This window comes from Diadema setosum, chromosome 4, assembly GCF_964275005.1.
Source record: "Diadema setosum chromosome 4, eeDiaSeto1, whole genome shotgun sequence".
Lineage (NCBI taxonomy): Eukaryota > Metazoa > Echinodermata > Echinoidea > Diadematoida > Diadematidae > Diadema > Diadema setosum.
In genome coordinates, this window is record NC_092688.1 from 9,746,654 (window position 1) to 9,765,739 (window position 19,086).

Below are 19,086 nucleotides of genomic sequence, written 5' to 3' on the forward strand. Positions count from 1 at the left end.
ATAACAGAATAGAATTTGTACCAAGGAATGATAAATCGTCGAGTACATGTGTTGTTAATGCTGGAGTTCTACAAGGTTTTGTTTTGGGCCCACTGTTACATGTATGTTAATGATTTACAATTTGTACATTCAACAATTTACATTTTTTTTTTCATCAGTTTGTGAAACAACACATTTCAGATTTTAAAAAAGTCATCGCAGTGTTATTGCCAACTTTTCACAAACACAAATTGAAATGCAACAAAAAACAAAGAATTGTATTAGACAACAAGCAAAAGTTCCCTGAGTAATTATAACCAAATGGCCACTGAAAAAGATTTGAAATGTGTAAGAAAGACCTCATGTCTTTTCAATGTTAGCATCTCCCTCTCACACACAAACACATACACATAAGTAAATGGTCATATATGCTGATAGTTGCCAAGAACCTGCTCCAGACTAGCAAAGCAGTCGATAAACTTCTCTTCCGGCATTCCGTGCCTCACGTACCAGTGGACGTAGGCCCTCATGGCAAACATGTCCCAGGCCTTCCTGACGATGGCATCCAGGTGCCTGACGGACGCCCTACCGTTGCTGACCAGACAGGCCGACTTCTCGTAGCCGGCAAACTGCCGTGGTTGATGGGCAGAGGAGAAGGCAGACTCGGACGGCATCCAGTTTGAATAAATGGCAGGGTTGGTGAATGGGGATAAGGAGTCGACGACCTCCGAACCCTCTTTGCCCCTAAGGATCAAGTGATTGTTGATGCACCTGTTGGTGTGTGGGGAGTTTGGCTTGGCTCTCCAGTTCAGACCTGGCATGCAATGGATTAAACACAAGTCATGATAGGGGGCTTTAACTCAGTGACTGACCAGTAAGAGGAGCAGGACAGCCCAAAATAAGCGTTTGGCAACCTAACATTCACATGCGACACAGCTCATAGAACACTTGCAATTCAATCATTTTTTTTTTTTTTTTTGTTTCCTCTTGACCAAAGTTTGGTTTGAGTATTGGATATTGTTTCAACAGACATTTTTATTTGCCCAAATGATTATCTGGTACAAGGGTTAGTTTTTACTACTAGAGTGTAGACAAGCATACAATTTTGAAAATTTATATTCCTGAATGTACGACTGATGTCAAAGGAAGAAAGCTCACAGAAACATGATAGCACTCCCATAGCTCTAACGAATCAACCTTTATTGGACCTTTAACATTTATTCAATAAACTTAATGTAACCCTTCGCCCCCACTCCCCCAAAATGCAACAACTCGTGGGTGATTTGCATGTTAAACAACAGTGTGATGAAGAGGCGGTCAATGATTAGGGACTGACATTGAAAACAGCTATATCCCAGGCAAAATTTTAGCTTGCACAGTAAAGATACAGATGGAATTACCTTATAAAAGAAGAACAATTCTTTGACAGCTGTCTCTTCAGTGTTATTAAATTCGAGGAGAGCTTCATAATGAGTACAATTTCATTCTAAAATACACAACAACAACTACATGGCAACTAACAAAACAAATACATGTTTACAAACCTTCTTCAACAACTGATGAAGTTATCAGCATCTGATACAGACGTTTTAAAAGCCCTGGCCATGCAAAAGTGCTGAAAGGCAGAGAAGCTTCCGATGTTTGGGGAACACAGTACACAGTCAGAAGTTTGTAGTCTGGATGTGACACCATGTTCTCGAGTAGATCCCCAAGAGTTGGGAGTCTGCCGGACGTCCTTTGGCAAGGCTGCAACAGCATTGCCATGTGCTCCGCTATGAGTTTGTTCATGTCCTTGAAGGACACGCCTCCCGGAGCGCTGCCACCGCCGCTGCCGAGGAAGTTGGAGCAGATGGTCCTCATGTCATCGTTGTGGATGATGTTGATGGCGTCAGTGCACTCGTAGAGGTGTGCCAGCGAGAGGATGGCGTTGTAGTTCTGCAGGATGACCTCCCCACTGCTGTGTGGCCAGACAAGTTGGTTGAGGAGCAGCGCCTGTGGGTAGCGGTCCTTCAGACACTGGGTAATGTGGGTGCCGACACCCGACCCAGTGCCTCCGGCAACACTCATGAGGCTCAAGAAGCCACCAAACCTCTCGCACTTCTCAACTTCCCGCTGCACCATCTCCATCACTTTCTCCTCGGCCTCCGCCCCGTGACCGTAAAAGCCGTCTGCCCAGTTGTTACCTGCACCCCGCTTCCTACAGAACTGTTGCCTGGTGGGATATCGCCATTTACCCGATTGCTTGGCTGTAGTGACAGTATTCTGAATTACCTTTGACTCCATGTCTACCATGACGGCTCTGGCTGTTGGTGTGGCGGACTCTGGTTTCAGCTCGGATTGGTAGAAAAACTTTTCGAGGCTCTCGCTCTGGTATTCATGGTTGTCTTTCTTCCTACTAGCCAAGCCATCATGACTGATATCTGACATAAGAGTCTGGAAGAACGAGAGCCCAATCTGGTTGCCACATTGTCCAAGCTGAACAGTGACGATCGACATGGCAGGACTCACAGGCTTCTATGTTCACACGCATTAGAGGATACCTCTGCTGAAACAGGACATAACAGTAAGTAGATTTATTTAATCCTTAATATCAAAATGAGAAAATGCAATTGTAGTGGAGCTGGGGAGCCTAATTAAAAGTCTTAAAAGATGGCTATCAAACAAGTCAGTACATTCATAGTTTCCTTGGTTCATATTTAATGCTATTAATTTCTTCAATGCCGCTGAGTCTCTGTTACTGTTGTGTTATTTATTTACTTTACTTTAGAGATATACTACATAGTATTGTTAGATGGCGAACTTCAGTTTCAGATTGTGCAGGCAGCATACACCACATTTCTCATCAAGAGTGAGTTGTTTTGAGTGACCAATAACCCCAAGCACTCCGTTGTACATCACTGTGCCCTTCTGTGGGAGCTGGTCGCAGTTAAGTGACCAAGAAAGTAGACACGAGCATCAATATTGACAGTTAAACATGACAAATATTTTTGGATGTTGAATACTTAGAGCAAGTTTTTGCATGTTTGGAGATCAATTGACCAGGAGGTGCAAAAGTACACTAGTGCCACACTTTCTGACAACCGATTCAATTCAAATTCACAAATTATGTGAGTACCAGTGTAGGGTTTTAATTTGACATTCAACTGGAAACAGACCGTTATGTTTTAGGCCTCTTCATGGCAGTGTAGCGTTCAAAATAAATGTGAAATTATGAACGAATGCTCTCGATCTTTTAACATCACTGCCACCACCCACCCCACCGCTGCCACCAGTTGTAGCGTGTCAAAATGTTTTGTAAATGATTAAAAGATGTCACTTAATCCTTAACAGAAATGTAGAAGATGGGGAGATAACTCAATGCAGAGAACTCTGGAAAGATGCAAATAAGATGAACCGAAGGCGATGAAGTCTGGTAGTGCTCTGCTTTATTCTGAGGACAACTCGCCCTCAGTAAACTTCTTCATGAACATAATTTACATAACCAACATTTACATGGGGGTCAGTATATTCAAATTATTTACATCAACCAATAGAACTAAATGGAACGGCAGACTTCAATAAAGTGAAGGAGTCTAATTCAATAAATCAACCAATAAGTAAAGATCGGAAGCAGGAGGGGGTGATTACGTAAGAATGGGAGCTGTCTGGGCTCAACTCAAGAATCAGGTGTGGGATGAAATGAATTAACACACCTGAATAGAGAAAGAATGAAGGTGACAAAACTGAAGAAGAGGAAAGGTAACTGAAGTGATGGTCATAGAGGTGACAACTGAATATCATTAACTTAACTGAATTAATGTCAGACTGCAAGGCAGTGCTGAAAAGCAAACTAATGGAAATTACTACACTAGACAGACAACAAAGGGAGAGTAGACAAACCAGAAATACAGCAAAGTAAGCAACGACAAAGTAACGATCCTACACAGTACAGCAGTGAATACAAGGAACCACATGCCATATGCGTGTGTGTCTTTTACCATCCAGCTAACCGCACCAGCGACCCCATGGCACCTATATGGCCCCAACACGTACAGCTGTTACTCAGTGCCGTATTGATAAAGAGAGTCTGGCCAACTCAATTTCAGCTTATGTGTTTTGAAGCCTGTGACTGGTCAAAACAGGTCCCATGATCTCTGTAAAGCCATGTTGTTACCAAGTGTGCTCATACACAGTGCCCATATGCATTGTTCACTACCCATTATTTGGTTTGCTTTATTATTATGTATGAGTGTACACACTCACCCTCCAATGCGTAATACGCTGGGCAATGACATGGCGTCCAATTTAGCAGTTGTCCAGACTCTCTTTTTATTGTGCTTATACGGCAGTGCTGTTAATACTGCCATCTAGGCTCTATTTTACTGCGCTGGTTACGAACTTACACAGCGCCCCAGCCTCAGGCGCGGTTACCTACAATTGTACTGTAAACAAGGTGGTAAACGAGACTTTACCATCCAGCCACACACACGCGTGTAAATTATTCCCCGAGTCCGAAGAAGTCCGATCCACTGTAGTCAGTGGTCTGATCACAGTTCGGCTCATGATTCAGCTGAGGGGATGACAGCTTTACCAAACTTCTTTTGTGATGTAATAATAGCAAGCACATATGCACGCACCCTGGCATTTAACACTAGTAGGGCCACTAGATTCTACAGACTGCGCGATGCGCAGAGAAGACAACGAAGGCAACGTTTATCCTTAACAACCCTATGCACTTTACTCTTGATGACAGCTCAACTTCGGTAATCTTTGTATCAATGCTAACGGTGATCGGCAGTATCATCAACAGCGCCCTCTACACTACCGGGACTTAGCTACACGCAGCCGCTGTAGAGACAGCGGCTGCACCTCTATTCCTTCGCAGACGTTGTCATTTTTCAGTGTGGTTGTGCGACTCCTTCATGAATATCTTTATTAATCGTGGAAAACTAAAATACAAGGAATTATCGTAATCTATGATAATCATTCAATAATCGGTATGCGATGTTTTTGTTTAATTACGTCAAAAACTCACCGAAATCTGTGGCTGAAATCAGGTCTGTAAACGTCCTTATTGCTTCACTCCTCATCTGCGTGTTATTTGAATGGCATTCACTCTCGTAGTCGTATACTACAACGTACAACGTAGGTAGTCGGAGAGCTAGAGGGCGCCTCTCCGACTACCTACGTTGTACGTTGTAGTATAGGAGAGTGAATGCCATTCATAATAACACGCAGATGAGGAGTGAAGCAATAAGGACGTTTACAGACCTGATTTCAGCCACAGATTTCGTCGCTTCGCTACAGCGGCTGCGTGTAGTTAACCGGGACTATGCCCCTTTTTTGACACACACACATCACCATCACAATCATCACCATCCACCATCATCACTGATCACCATCCACACTCATGCCCAGCAACCAACCACACATCACTAAAATTAGATACCACTGACAGACTGACCACTGGCACTGTGACTGAGTGCACCACCCCAAACCATCTCCAACTGCAGACCTTCCCCCCTCCCGATTACTAGTAGTATTAGCACATGTTTAATAGTAATGTAGTGTGCAATAATCTTTGAATACATACTCAACTGAGTTGACATTTTCGTAGATTAGCTGGGCCTGCCGCGCCTGGGACCCTCACTCGTCGTTTCGTCGCGTCCCGCCGTGGTGGTGGGGCTGGATTATGGCCGTCTATTATAAATAAATTGTTTATGCACGGAATTTAGAGCGACGAACTCGAGCATGCATGCAATGGTTACTGACATACCTGACCTCACAGGCAGGGCACTGCATATAACACAAGTACAGTACTTGTGCTGGTTAAGTATGTGTGCATAGAATTCACATTTGGCGCGCCAGCTATTGGCCAGTGTTTGTGCAATGGGGGGGGGGGGGGGGGGGGAGTTGCGGAGAGTTTGCGAGTTGCTCAACAACCCATTCTTGGTATAAATCGGACATTGTTAACAACAATTACGACTGATATCCCCAAATAGACAATCATCTAATAACCATGGGGGGGGGGGGGGGGGGGAGGGGATAATAAAGAGTGAAATACTAGTAGTAGGCCTATTCATATTGGTGAAAAGAAAAAAAACCCAGAAAAATATAAATAGAGAGAGAGGGGAGAGCAGAGAGAGGGATACTGAGAGTAAAAAAGGAGGGGAAAATAGAGGGGAAGAGTGAAAAGGAAGGACAAAACTGGTTCCAAAGGACTTATGCAAATCAACAATTTAATAAAAGAATATATGAGTGACATCACACACATTGAGAAAAAGAAAAAAGAAAACAACATGTATGGAAATATGTATTGGAGCTTATATTGAATAGATTGTATACAAATCAGTAAATTTAATGAAACTGATTTGTATACAATCTATTCAGTTAAACTCAACATACAATGACACATAATGTGTGAAATTCGAGGTCATTGCCAATGTGTAAGATTGGGATATTCATTATGAGAACTGTGCATAGAATTACGTGGTCTGCAATTTTGCAAATCTCTATCATTACAGGTCATGAAGAGGAGTTAATTGGTATATGAGAAAAATGATGTGTATATAATTTCTTTTTTCTTCTGAAAAGCCATCACATCAACCACTACTTGTTAAGATGTTACTTTTTTTTACTTTTCATTCTATAATCTCTTGTCAAAATCTCAACATTGGGTAAACCCAATGCATTTAGCATTCTTTGGTTTTGATATTCTGCCCTCTCAACTCCTTTTAACTTAACTCTTTGAACAGTCTCTTCGTGTTATTCTTACCCTTACTTTTTCAAGATTCTTGAACGATATAGGACAGGGCCTCTTCGATCGGAGTTGAGTTATTCTTTTATTTTTTTTTCCACAAGGGAGTTGCCTAGTGTGTGTGTGAGTATGCTTTATATTGTTTTGTTGACTTTTTTTAAAGGCAATTCGCCTAGCTTTGTAGTTCAGTAATTTCTAGTTAGAGCCCTACTGAGAGAAGAAGGATGCTTCAATTTCTTTTTATCAGTCCCCAATCCATTTCCAACAGTTTTGATTCGGTATTTGTCAGAAAACTTGTTATTCAGTTCACGGTATTTTCATTGATTAATCAATGCTGTATTGATTTTGTGTAATCATGTGTATTCATATCATTAAACTGCAATTGTATTTTTGTTGGATAAATAAATTAAATGAAATGAATGACTGATGTTTGTTCTTGCTATTACAGACAATGGTTCACTCTTTACGCATTTTGAATATAAGTATCATTGTCATTGTTTATTTTTATCATCATTATTTGGAGGAACAGCACATTTATATAGCCGGGAATTCAAGTTGGAATTTTTTCCCCCGAAAAGGGATTGTGATCTATGAGCAGGGGGTAGGGGGGGGGGGGGGGGTGGATGGGGGGACTAGCTCATAGGCATTCTACACGTCATTTAGCTAGCTGTCGACGTGCGTACAGTACGTATCATCATCAAGAAAGTTTCCCATGAGCGACTACTGTCTTTACGATGAATGAAATTTCGGACTCAGACGAGCAGTTCAACGAAAACAATGATATGTAAGTTTTCATTGAAGCAATTTCATATACTATAAAAGTTTGCTCTTGTCTAATAACCTGATAACGGATACTCATCGGAGTGACGACGATATTTCGGATTTCTTCCACTATCTTTGTTTAATTGTTGCAGAGTCGATGGGCAAGTCCCACATGTGAAAAATCGTGTTGGAATCTAGATTCTCTACTAGTACTCAGTAGGTGATAGCCTAGAGAGCATAGCAGAGCTACAGAGTTTACTCACTGGTAATAAAATATGTATCACGGCGCTGGTAATAAGATATGTATCACGGCGCTAGTCTAGTATTGGTAGTGATAGTGTACTTTCGTATCTAGTTTAGTTACAATAGAACGTCTAACAGTAACACATGTTAGAACTACCACGGTACTCCCTCCCTAGTCTCGTCTCGACTGGTTGTTTTTGTTTTTGTTTTTTGGCTTAGGGGATTCACGATCACGTAATCACAGCTTCACCTTTGCATAATTGCAAGTCCAGCAACATCCAGAGACTGAAAAAAGATTAAAGTCAATCTATCGCTGCCCACAGCACAGAAGAAAAACGTTGACGGAAATTAGTGCATGGAGTCTAAATTTAAAACCAGAAATGTTTGTGTGCATAGACTAGAGATGTTTGCAAATTTTATGAGGAGCCGAGATTTGTGAAAGTAAAAATATAATAAATGCATACTAAAGTGCTTGTCATCTACACAATGCACAGAATGCTATGTCATGTTAATGGCATGGCAGTTTGTTCGTGCTGTGAAAAAGACCATTACTGTTGGCCCCTATTTGCGGAAGTTTTGTGCTGCAATATTTATTTCTATTTTTATTTTTTTAACAGTAGCTCTAAGCTTTTTCTGTACATCAGTGTCATGTTTGCTTGAGATCTGGTCAGAAATATGCCTTGTTCCCTGTGATTAGGGAGCATTATTTATAAGAAATTTGTGAGTGTTTAAACTGGTCTGGCGTGGGGTCAACCAATCACTCTTTTTCACATATTTGTCATTTTTTAATTTTGTCATGAAACAGATTTGCTACTGAAGTGGAAGTACTTCAAGCAATATGTGAGGAGCCTATAGAACTTCACAAGGAAGATGGGTAAGCTCTCCCCCCCCCCTCTCTCTCTTTGTATTTGTTTGTTTGTTTGTTTGTTTTTTTAGTCAGCTGTTGAATGAATTGATGGCGCATTTCTTCTCACTCAATGTTGTATAAAGTGGAGTGCTTGAGATGTGAATTGTATCAGTGTTGATTAGTGGTTGACTAAAAAAAAAGAAAAATCAATAACTGCATTTATGCAGGGTCATCTGGAATGTCTTAATTCCTTTTACTCAGAGGCAAATGTCCACTGTCTGTGTGGAACACTTCTCATGCTCTGAAAATGGAATAATGTGTGATGTGGAAATTTTCACACATTATGTAATGCACATTGAGAATCAACTACTAGGGCAAAAAAAAAAAAAAAAAAAAAAAAACGCAAATATTTATTTTACTACCCTCTATTCTTATGTAGGTACTTAACTGGCAATATTGCTTGTAAACATGTTAAAAGTCAGTGGAGATTTAGAATACTCATTACATTTATTTCACTTGACTAACTGCATAGCATGATTCACAGTAATCACACTTGAATTCTCACCCTGGCAGTATTAACTGAAAATCGTTCCGTCTTTTGAGCTTTGCTCTTCATTACAGATTTCTTATGGAGCCATTTATAGTTTGCAGTTTCTATCAACACTATTTCAGATCCAGCCAATCAGAGCTATCCATTCTTCTGCATCCTGCGACAGCAGGGAACAAGGATGCTCAATATGTGTGTCTCAGATTAATCATCCAAGTGCCAAACCAGGTGAGTTAAAGCCCTGACTTTAATATCCTTTTCTCCATCAACTTCATCTCTTTCATTGAAATTCTTGGGCTTATCATTTTGACAAATTGTGTGAATGTGTTTACATTTTCAGCAATTATATTTCTATCGTGTGAATATCATTTTTTTTTTTTTTTTTTGGTGGATTCCCTCTGCAGTTATTGTGATGATAAGTTAGTGTTTTCAGCAAGTGCCTTTATTTGCAGGGAATACCAGTCTTGTGAATTGTACATGGTCTCTGATTTTATTTTGAATATGGGGAGTTAATGATTAATTTGAAAATACAATTGTACCACAGAGCAAGTGTCACTGTTTTGAAGTGAATGTATTGTACAGTTGTATTTCTATTTTCATTCATGGGACAGATTTGCCCTTAGAACATTTACATACACATGTGTATACCGGTAGATCAAAGCATGCAATATTCAATGATACATAATGACTTTATACATTACATCTGTCTGTTAGATGGATGTGAGGTTAGAGATTTGCCTGGCTGTGTCTCTTAATGTGATGTGAAGAGAATAAAAAAAAATGTATATATGTAAATCATTGTGATTCCATGTGCTCATCTGTGCATTGTTTTGAAAAAGTCATTATGCACAGCAGGAAAGACTGTGCTTCAAATCTCTCTGTCTCGTCAGGTTGCCTCCACATGGGATTATATTGACGCTTATGTTGTACTGAACTGTCAAACATTATATGCATAGAGGACCTCCCACATACCTTGTTCTCTGCTTTAAACTTCACTTATCTCCTAAAGATTATGAGGTATCTTTCTCACGGACATTATGGTGGATCATTATATTTTCCACAGTACCCAAATGAGTGTCCAGTTTTCAAGTTCAAGAATGCCAGAGGAATGTCAGAGGAAGAATTGGAAAGGTACATCTTTTTCTTCTCCAGCTTTGCTCTCTACTTCTTTGATGTCTGTATATACTAGAATCCTATACCATTGGCAATTACAATCATTAGATTTTGTGAAGATGCCTTGAAACCTGTTACATGCTAGTTCTTTCTTTTCTGTGCTCACCTTCCAAGTGAAAGAAGAACTTTGCAAAGTAGCTAATGGAGCTTTGGAGTGTAATTATGATCAAGATTCTTGGATTTAATGTTTGCTTTTGAATACCAGAGGGCCTTCTACCCAATCAAACAAATTGTACTAAAACAGCATTCTGTGATATACTGTGCTGAATATTGCATCACATTTGGTAAATGTATAAAGATTTTCAGGAACACATAATGCTGTACTGCAAAATCCAGAACCTTTACTCGCCAATCATAGATTTGCCTGAACCAAGAAATATGTTGATATTATGAGCATACATCCGTAAGCCATCAATGGAATAGAGAGGCTAGTTGTGACATTTTGTCTTGGATCTGCAGAATCTTGACTGACCTAAAGGAACTTTCTGAAGCCAGAAGGGGTTCTGAGATGCTCTATGATATCATTCAGGTAATTGATTTGCAGTTGAACCTGTTTAAAATGGCCACTAAAGAGAACCTGGAAAAGCAACCACAAAAACTCAGGATGTCATGTCCAAGATCTTTCTCTCTCTCTCTCTCTCTCTCTCTCTCTCTCTCTCTCTAACAGTATGTCATAGATATTGTTAGCCTCAGTACACAAGTGACTGTTGAAGACACAAAACTCCCTTGATAGGTTTTGTAGTACTATATATTTATAATATAATGCGCTAATAAGACTTATGTGCTGACTAGGGAAAGAATTTACCATCAAAGGCCATCACCATTGAGTACTCGGTAAAGTTTTGTCAATGCAACAACTACGATAATTGTTTTTTATTTACAAACATGCCAGTATAAATTACTCAAGTTCATCTAATCTTGTGTTTCTCATCTCATGCAGGCAATGGACAGTGTAATGAATTCTTTTAGAATTTGAAGTTCAAATTCATAACCTCCACAGTGGTCTTTTCATACATGTCTGTACGATGTCATCTAGTGAAGCCTACAAAATGCTTGTTTGTAACTATTCTGTTTCTCGAGTCAAACAAAAATTTCATTGTTGTAACAAATTGAACAAAACAAATCTAACTATTTTGCTTTGACAAAAGATTGATACAGTCACATAAATGTGAATCTGATCTAGAGATTGAATCAGCAGAATGTGTAGCTGACATTTTTAAGAAAAGTTGTATGCAAGTTCCAACTAATTTGGGAGTCAGGTAGCCTCAAGTTACACTCGGTGTATAGATCATCATACAGGCAACTCTCATTATAACAAAGTCCTCAGGGCTGGCAGTTTTTTTTTTTTTGTATAAAATTAATTGTCATATATCCGAACAAGAAGTACAAAAAGATATATAGATAATAATTTAATGACCTGAATTCTAACTTTGTTGTACAGAGAATTTTATTATAACTGTGCTCATTATAACAGGAGTGCTCTGTGCTAATATTTCCCATCCCTTCTCTCTACACATGTTCCTCTTATGCAAGGCTGCCAAAGATTCACTCACAGAAAACAACTCGCCAAGTTTGCCATGTGCCATATGCCAATGTCCATTTGAGGTAAGAATCTATTGCGCGCGCACACACACACACACTCACACACTCACACACACACAAACAAACAAATGCTCAAACTGATGAACAAAAGCACAATGTTTCCCCTCATTCCTGTAGAGCAGTTATTGATGTTTTAAAGAATTTCATCAAAGTATAAAATGCCAGTGCTGACTCTCATTCCAACTAATCATTTGTGGATATTGTGTTGATTCAGTTCATTACACAGTCAATGTCTAGTACAAGCAAGTTATACAATACTGTACGAGCTGAAATTTTCGCGGTGGTTTTATTTTCGCGAATTTCACGAATCGCCTTTGACCCGCGAAAATAATAACACGCGAAAATAACAACGCGTGAATAGCTAAGTTCAGTTACCCTCGCAACCGCGAAATTAACAACACGCGAAAATGTCCTCAAAGCAGCAATTCGCGAAAATATCTGTACGCGAAAATTTCAGCTCGTACAGTATGTCTTGGTGGCTGCATGCTTCTGTAAGTGCCACAACTTCTTTCATCTGGAACCATAACAAATTGCACAACTCTGTAGTTTATACTTGTGTAGAGAATATTAGAAATATCCCCCACCCCCATGATTCTGATTCTGACTTAAGCAGTTTGTGTGTATTATTTACTACTTGGAGCCAAACAGTCTCAAAATTTAATGAGGGAGCATTTTCTGCTGAATCAGCCATCCCCATGTGAATATTGGCAAGCTATCGTATAATTCTTTCTACTTTATGTATGTTTGCAGGCTGATGATGCCTTCACCAAGACAGAATGTTATCACTACTTCCACAGTTACTGCCTAGGAAGGTGCCTCCAGTTTAGCCAAGAAAATGAGCAACAGGTATGATCCATTGAGTGACTTCAATGATGCTGTCAGTGATTTTCAGACTTTTACATTTGAACAACTATACATTAGTTATACAGAGTACAGAGTTTCAGAATTTATAGTGATTGGGAGAAGGCATAAGAATGTTTTCAAAACTTATAGCAAATTGCAAAGAGCAAGGATGATGACATGGCAGCCTCACCATAAGAATGCATGAGTGGAGGTTCAAGGATGCAGGACAAAAGAAAAGGCATGTATTGATTCCACACAGGCGTTGACAGATTAACTTTTTAAGCATGTGAAAGGGAATTGCACTGCTACATTTCTGAAATATGTGAGGCTTCTATGTCATCAACACTGTTCAGTGTAATTTTTTTAAAGATTTTTCAGAGTATTGGTTTCTCTGCTCAAGGACCACAATGAATTCCACAAATCTATACAGGAGCTCTTGATTTATGAACTACATGATGTGAAATTATGAAATTGTCTGCAATGCCCCTTTAATGTGTTGCTAATTCCCTTTTCTTTGGCCTCACTGTATTGCAAGTTGCTCATATGCTGTGTTTGCATTATGTGTATTTTCATGTTTTGAAATTGATTGCAGGATATCTGCCCCATATGTCGCAAGCCCCTCCTGGGTTTTGATCATGCCCAGCTGCTGCAGGCTCCTGAGCCGAAGGAAGAGGGCGCCCCAACAGATGCAATCACTATGGAGACGCGACGATGGCAGGAGGAGATGAAGGTGCTGTTTGAGAGACAGAAGGTCAAGGGAGGACACATTGATCCTGAGGAGGAGAGCAACAGGAATCTCATTAGCATCAGAAATGTGAGTTATGTCTGTCAGCTAGGGGGCACTCATTAAAGGGATGGTATAGTATTGGTTGAGGTGAGGATTCAGCTTTGAACATTTTGCAAGATACTTAGAAGCTGCTTTATGAAATGTTAAAGAGCATACAATTCTAAGGGGAATTCAAAGTTTACTTGATTAAAATCAATTTTGAAATGGCTGAGATATCAAAAAACGAAGTGAAACAAATCGATCCTATTTAGAAGGTAGGTCCCACCTTTTATTAAGATTGCTTTGTTTTTGATAGCTCAGCCTTTTCAAAAATAAACTTTGAATCCCTGTTAGAGTTATATGCTATTCCATATTTTATGAGATGTTTCTCATTATCTCCAAAAATCATTAAAAAAAAGTTGGAAACCTGAATCCCCATCTCAATTCAAACTGTACCATCCTCACTCGTATATGAACAAATCTGTAATAGCAATGCTCTTCTACTGGGTAACATTCTGTGGAACAATGCAATAAGAACCTGAAAACATTTGGGTTAGCCTGCACTCCAGTGACTTTGGACAAGTAATCCTTCCTTTTTTTGCCAATTTCTCTAGCCATCTGTCTCTCCATATATTTTTATTCACACATTAACAAATACAAATGGGTAGAAGATTTGATGCCAAATTTATGTTGTTTTTTAATCCTTGCATTATATCTTACAATGCTTATGGTTTATGTCTTGAGGCATGATGACTCTTTCATTGTCACCACAGATACCCACAACAACCATGGAAGAGATGCTGTCCCAGCAGCTCAGAAATTCCACCCTGAACTCTGCTGATAAAGAGAAAGGAAAAACCGGACTCCCTCAGGAAGAACAGAGAAACTCAGCCAGACCTGGCTCTGGAGGTAATTACAGAGCAAACCAGTCTGCCAGCCATCCGTCAGACAGAAGAGATGATCGCAGCAGGTTTGGCGGTGACAGACGTGGTGGACATGGAGAGAGACATCACGGTTCAGGGGGTCGGGGGCGAGGGAGAGGGAGAGGACGGGGCCACACCGGGTCAAGAGACTCTAGCCATAGGGAGGACCGGCCACAGTCTGGTCCACATGGTCATCGACAGAGACCGGAGAGGTGGGAAAGGAGAGCAGACAAGAGATATGAAAAGAAAGAAGACACTGCCCAGCAGAAGGAGGAGAGAGAGAAAAAACTTTCTGAGGTGAGAGCAGGACAAGAGGTTGATGAATTGAGACAGGGGGTCAGGGAGGGGAAATCCTCTTCAGGTAGTGACAATGTTGATAAGAATACCCAGCTTGACAAAGCTTGTTCTGAGAGAGCAGAGGAGGTAAGAGAACAGGATGACACAGCAGAAAGGTATGGGGAAAGTGAGAAGAAGGGGTTTCTGGATGATGAGAAAGACCGGTCCTCAGATGGCATCAAGGCTGAAGAGTCGGATGTCAGGAAGGGTGATGGTAGGAGGGACAATTACAGGAAGGATACTGTTAGAGGAGGGAGTTCAAGAGGTCAAGGAAGGGCTGGGAGTGGCAGGGCCCACCAAAGACGAGATGGCAGGATTGAAGAGAACAGAAGAGGGGAAGATGATGAAGATATATACTATGAGGATGTAACCGGTAGAGCCAAAAGGGGCCCTAGTAATACACAGTCAGTTTCTGGTCATGATCTAGGAGAGAGGAATGCGGTTGGCTCAAGAAAGCAAGGAAGACGAAGTGAAACATTAAGCAAAAGAGAGAGTGAAAGGCAAAGTAGACAAGAGGAACAAGAAAAAGAGCATGATGGACTGGAGTTTAGGAGTGGGAGAAATTCAAGTAGAGAGGACCGAGGGAATAGAGGGAGAGGAGGGGAAGCAGGTAGAGGTAGAGGAAATTCAGGAGGAAGAGAAGGAGGAGGAGGTGGTGGTAGAGGAGGAGGTCGAAGGGGTAGGTCAGATGGGGTACAGAAACAGGATGCTTTCCCTCGACAGCATGGGGGTGGAAGAGGGTCTACTCGAAGTAGTGGCAGGGACTCCTGCGACATCCAGGGCTCAGTGCAAGATTCCTCTTACAAACAGAAGCCAAATAAGAATGATATCAAATCACAAAGAAGCGATAGCTCGAAGACCAGAGGTGAAGATGGGGGTTCAGAGGGTGCTAAGGAGATTTCTGCAAAACCTCACAATCAGAATCAAGAAAAGCACAAAATGGGATTGGCGCCCAAAGAAAAGGGAGTTGAAGAATCTCTTACAAAGTTAAAGGGCACTTCTCAAGTAAATCCCCCACCAGGTTTCAGTGCAAAAACAGACATCCCCAAAGACTATCGGCCAAGAACGGTGAAGCCCCCACCTGGCTTTGAAGACTTTAGATGACATTTGCTTTTTGTCCATTATCTTGGCCATAGATTAAGTCTACTCATGTATGATAAGAGAAATGTACTTATGATATATGCGAGGTTTATATCACACTTATCTTATGGTTTTAAAAATTGTGTTAGAAGGTAATGTTAAAATCCTTTAGTCTCATGCTACAAACACATCTTACATAATACTGTATAAGCACAGTTGAAAAGAGCAATCAGAATTACTGTCGAACAAGTTTTCACTGCATTACTGCCACTAATCTGTAATCACCTTTTCCCCATGTATGCTGTAAGTCAGCTGTTGAGACTGGATGTATACTGTTACAGCATCAGTAAGATGAAAGTGACACTACATGTTAGCAGAATCTTTGGTAAAATACTGAATATAGCCAGATATTTCTCAGTAACCATGGTTGCCAACAACTGGTACAATTTTACAGGACAAATTGTTTCTTTATAAGTCTTTGACAGTGACATTGTGTACACTCAGGGTTTTTAAGCAATGGGGACGGAAGATTTAATAATTCTTGCATTGCTAGCTCTATTGATTTTTTCCTTTCCATCAGGCATATCAGAAAATGGTATTTATCAGGTTATTAAACATGTTTCAGATTTCAGCTCAAATAAGAAGTCTGCACAGTATTTTTTTTATTGGTAGATGCAAGTGCATATAGGTACAGCTTGTTAGTTTACTGGTAGCAAGTTACCATCTCAATGATAAGAAATTAAAAAGTCTCTCATATTCATTATATTCTTGAACATAACTTAAACGTTTTGATTTACTCTGTGCAAGAATTATATAATTTGTTTGCAAGACTAGAGCCTTCCCCACCACCGTCGTGCGTTTCCATTGAAAACTACAGTTTTATAACATGTAAGCATGGAAGAAAGTAGTTTGCGTCTACTGTCTCTGCATATTCTTCATGGGCAGTAGTCTAACCGTACTCTGGGCTTCTGGCCTGGATTGGACAACTGTTACCAACCTAATAAGTTATAAATACATGATCTTGGGTTTTTATGGATTCACAAAAGGTATATGAACGCCCACACAGTGGCTATTGGAATATATCTCATGTGTGTGTGTGTTAGCAAGCTAACCAGGACCGCTGCATGCACAAAAGTTATATTTGAAATCAAAGTTACCATGTGTGTACAGGGAGACATTGGTACTGTGCTTCATTGCATACCTTCCATTTGCACCACTATGTACTTTCTTTCTTTCTCATCCTCATGACAACTTTTTCATCTAGCTGTGCTTTGTGGCAGCCTATGAAGAGATTTATGGAGATCTTATTTTGTTTGAGAGAAAAAAAAAAGATTTGTGTAGCTTATTAAAATGTTTGTCTTATATATATAAGATAAAAAAATATATATGTGATGAAGCTCTGCAATAAAGACACACTAACAACTGACATTGGGCTGTTTATGATTTGTTGCCCTTGTTACTGCTTCAGTGTGTGTGAAATTTATGTGTAGGTTGGAATGCAAAATGCTTTGATATGCAAGCTGAAATATAAAATAAAGGGTATTTCAGATGAAACAAAATTGATGCAGGATAACTTGACATTGCTGGACTATGTCACAAAACAGTTTACCAAGACCATTGCAATCATTTGTGGTAAGTTTTGGTAAAGAAAGTAAGAGTTTTCTTGCAGGGGCAGATCCAGGAATTCCGTAAAGCGGAGGCACCTTTGCAAAATTAAAGGGGGGGGGGGGCGGCGCACGCACCCCCCGTTTTGTTCTTGTTATTTCTTTTGTTTTAACCAAAAATGAAGAGGGGGCGCCCTCTAGATCCGCCACTGTCTTTCGTGAAGATGTGTGCAGTAAGTTGATGCAGAAGCAGTGTACTGTTCAATGAAAGAATTTTAAGTCCTAAAAACCACCACAACAACCAAAAAATGAAAAATAAATAAAAATGTTTGGTTTCCCTATAGCCATATGATGTGACGGTAAATTGGCTGTTTTTGTCATTCTGCATGTTTTGTCATCTTTTGTTGCTGTTGATGTTGTTGTTGTTGTTGTTGTTGTTGTTGTTGTTGTTTTTTTTTTTTTGGGGGGGAGGGGGTTCTTATCCGTATCTGTCTATCAGCACATAATTCATACATGCATCTAAATACTTACGCCTACATCATACACACATATACGTACGACAGTTGTTAAACATTCATGATAGCAACAAGAAATGTGGATTGAGTGAAAGCTGCAACATGTAGAATACATCAGTGAATGTTTGAGGAAAATCAGACAATCAATGCAAAAGTTATGAATTTTTGGTGTTGGAACCACTGGATGAGGAGACTACTAGAGGTTATGATGTCATGTGTGGACAACAATGTAAAGAAGATATGAAGGGGATTCCACAAAAATTCGCTTTTCTAGTGTAATGTAAGAGCATTTTGACTAACCACTTTAAGAAAGCAGGGAGAATAATTGCTACCTTTATTATGTCAGTATCAAGTTAATGGAATGTGTAATTTTCATGAAAAATGATTTTTTTTTGGAATTTCCTTTATATTTTCTTTGTATTGTTGTCCACACATGACGCCATATACCTCTAGTAGTCGTGATCCTCATCATGCAGTGCAGTTCCAACACCAAAACTTTACAAATTCATAACTTTTGCATCGATTGTCAGATTTTCCTCAAACTTTCACTGATGTATTGTACTATTAAATGTTGCTGCTTTTACTCATGGGTTTTACCAAAACAAAGGGGTCGTAATAAGGTGTGACCCACCTTTTATTATGACCACTTTACTTTTTTGTTTTTTATAGGAATCTCTGCCATTTCAAAACTGATTTTCATTTATAAAACAAACATACTTTGAATTCCTCTTAGAATAGTATTTTAATCAGTGTTTGGCTTCAACGTATTTAGCAAAAGTTGAATTCTGAATTCCCCATCCTAACCAAAACGAGACCATATTCCTAGCTTGCAGGTGGATGAATGGGCAATATTGAAGAATTTTTACTTAAAATCCTGGGCTCATGGCACCTATTATAACTATAGCTCGGTCTTGCTGTCTCCAAGTCTATTTATGTAGGCCTATAAACTACATGGAGTTTTATTCCACAATTAATTGTCTGGCTTCATAAAGTTTGTAATGATTTTGATGACGATAGGCCTACTATTTACTCCCCCCCCCCCCCCCACAAAAAAAAAGCAAAAAAAAATCACAATTATACTGTACAAAAAGGAAATGAAGACATAACAACATCTCTTGTTTATCTAGCTG

The 19,086-nt window shown here is 39.8% G+C and overlaps 2 protein-coding genes across 2 annotated transcripts; one reads left to right on the top strand and one right to left on the bottom strand.

Moving 5' to 3' along the window:
* Positions 1-223: 223 nt before the first annotated feature.
* On the bottom strand, positions 224-2,509 carry LOC140226847 (tubulin delta chain-like). The gene is made up of 2 exons (XM_072307276.1): positions 1,524-2,509; positions 224-793 (listed from the first exon to the last, which is right to left on the bottom strand). The coding sequence occupies exons 1-2, from the start codon at positions 2,473-2,475 to the stop codon at positions 402-404; spliced, it is 1,344 nt and encodes a 447-aa protein (XP_072163377.1). The 5' UTR covers positions 2,476-2,509; the 3' UTR covers positions 224-401.
* A 4,936-nt stretch (positions 2,510-7,445) lies between these two features.
* Positions 7,446-17,738, top strand: LOC140226849 (uncharacterized). Its single transcript, XM_072307277.1, has 9 exons — positions 7,446-7,499; positions 8,526-8,594; positions 9,240-9,342; positions 10,178-10,245; positions 10,747-10,816; positions 11,821-11,892; positions 12,640-12,735; positions 13,325-13,546; positions 14,272-17,738. Exons 1-9 carry the CDS (start codon positions 7,450-7,452, stop codon positions 15,859-15,861), a joined length of 2,340 nt encoding a protein of 779 aa, XP_072163378.1. The 5' UTR covers positions 7,446-7,449; the 3' UTR covers positions 15,862-17,738.
* Positions 17,739-19,086: the final 1,348 nt, after the last annotated feature.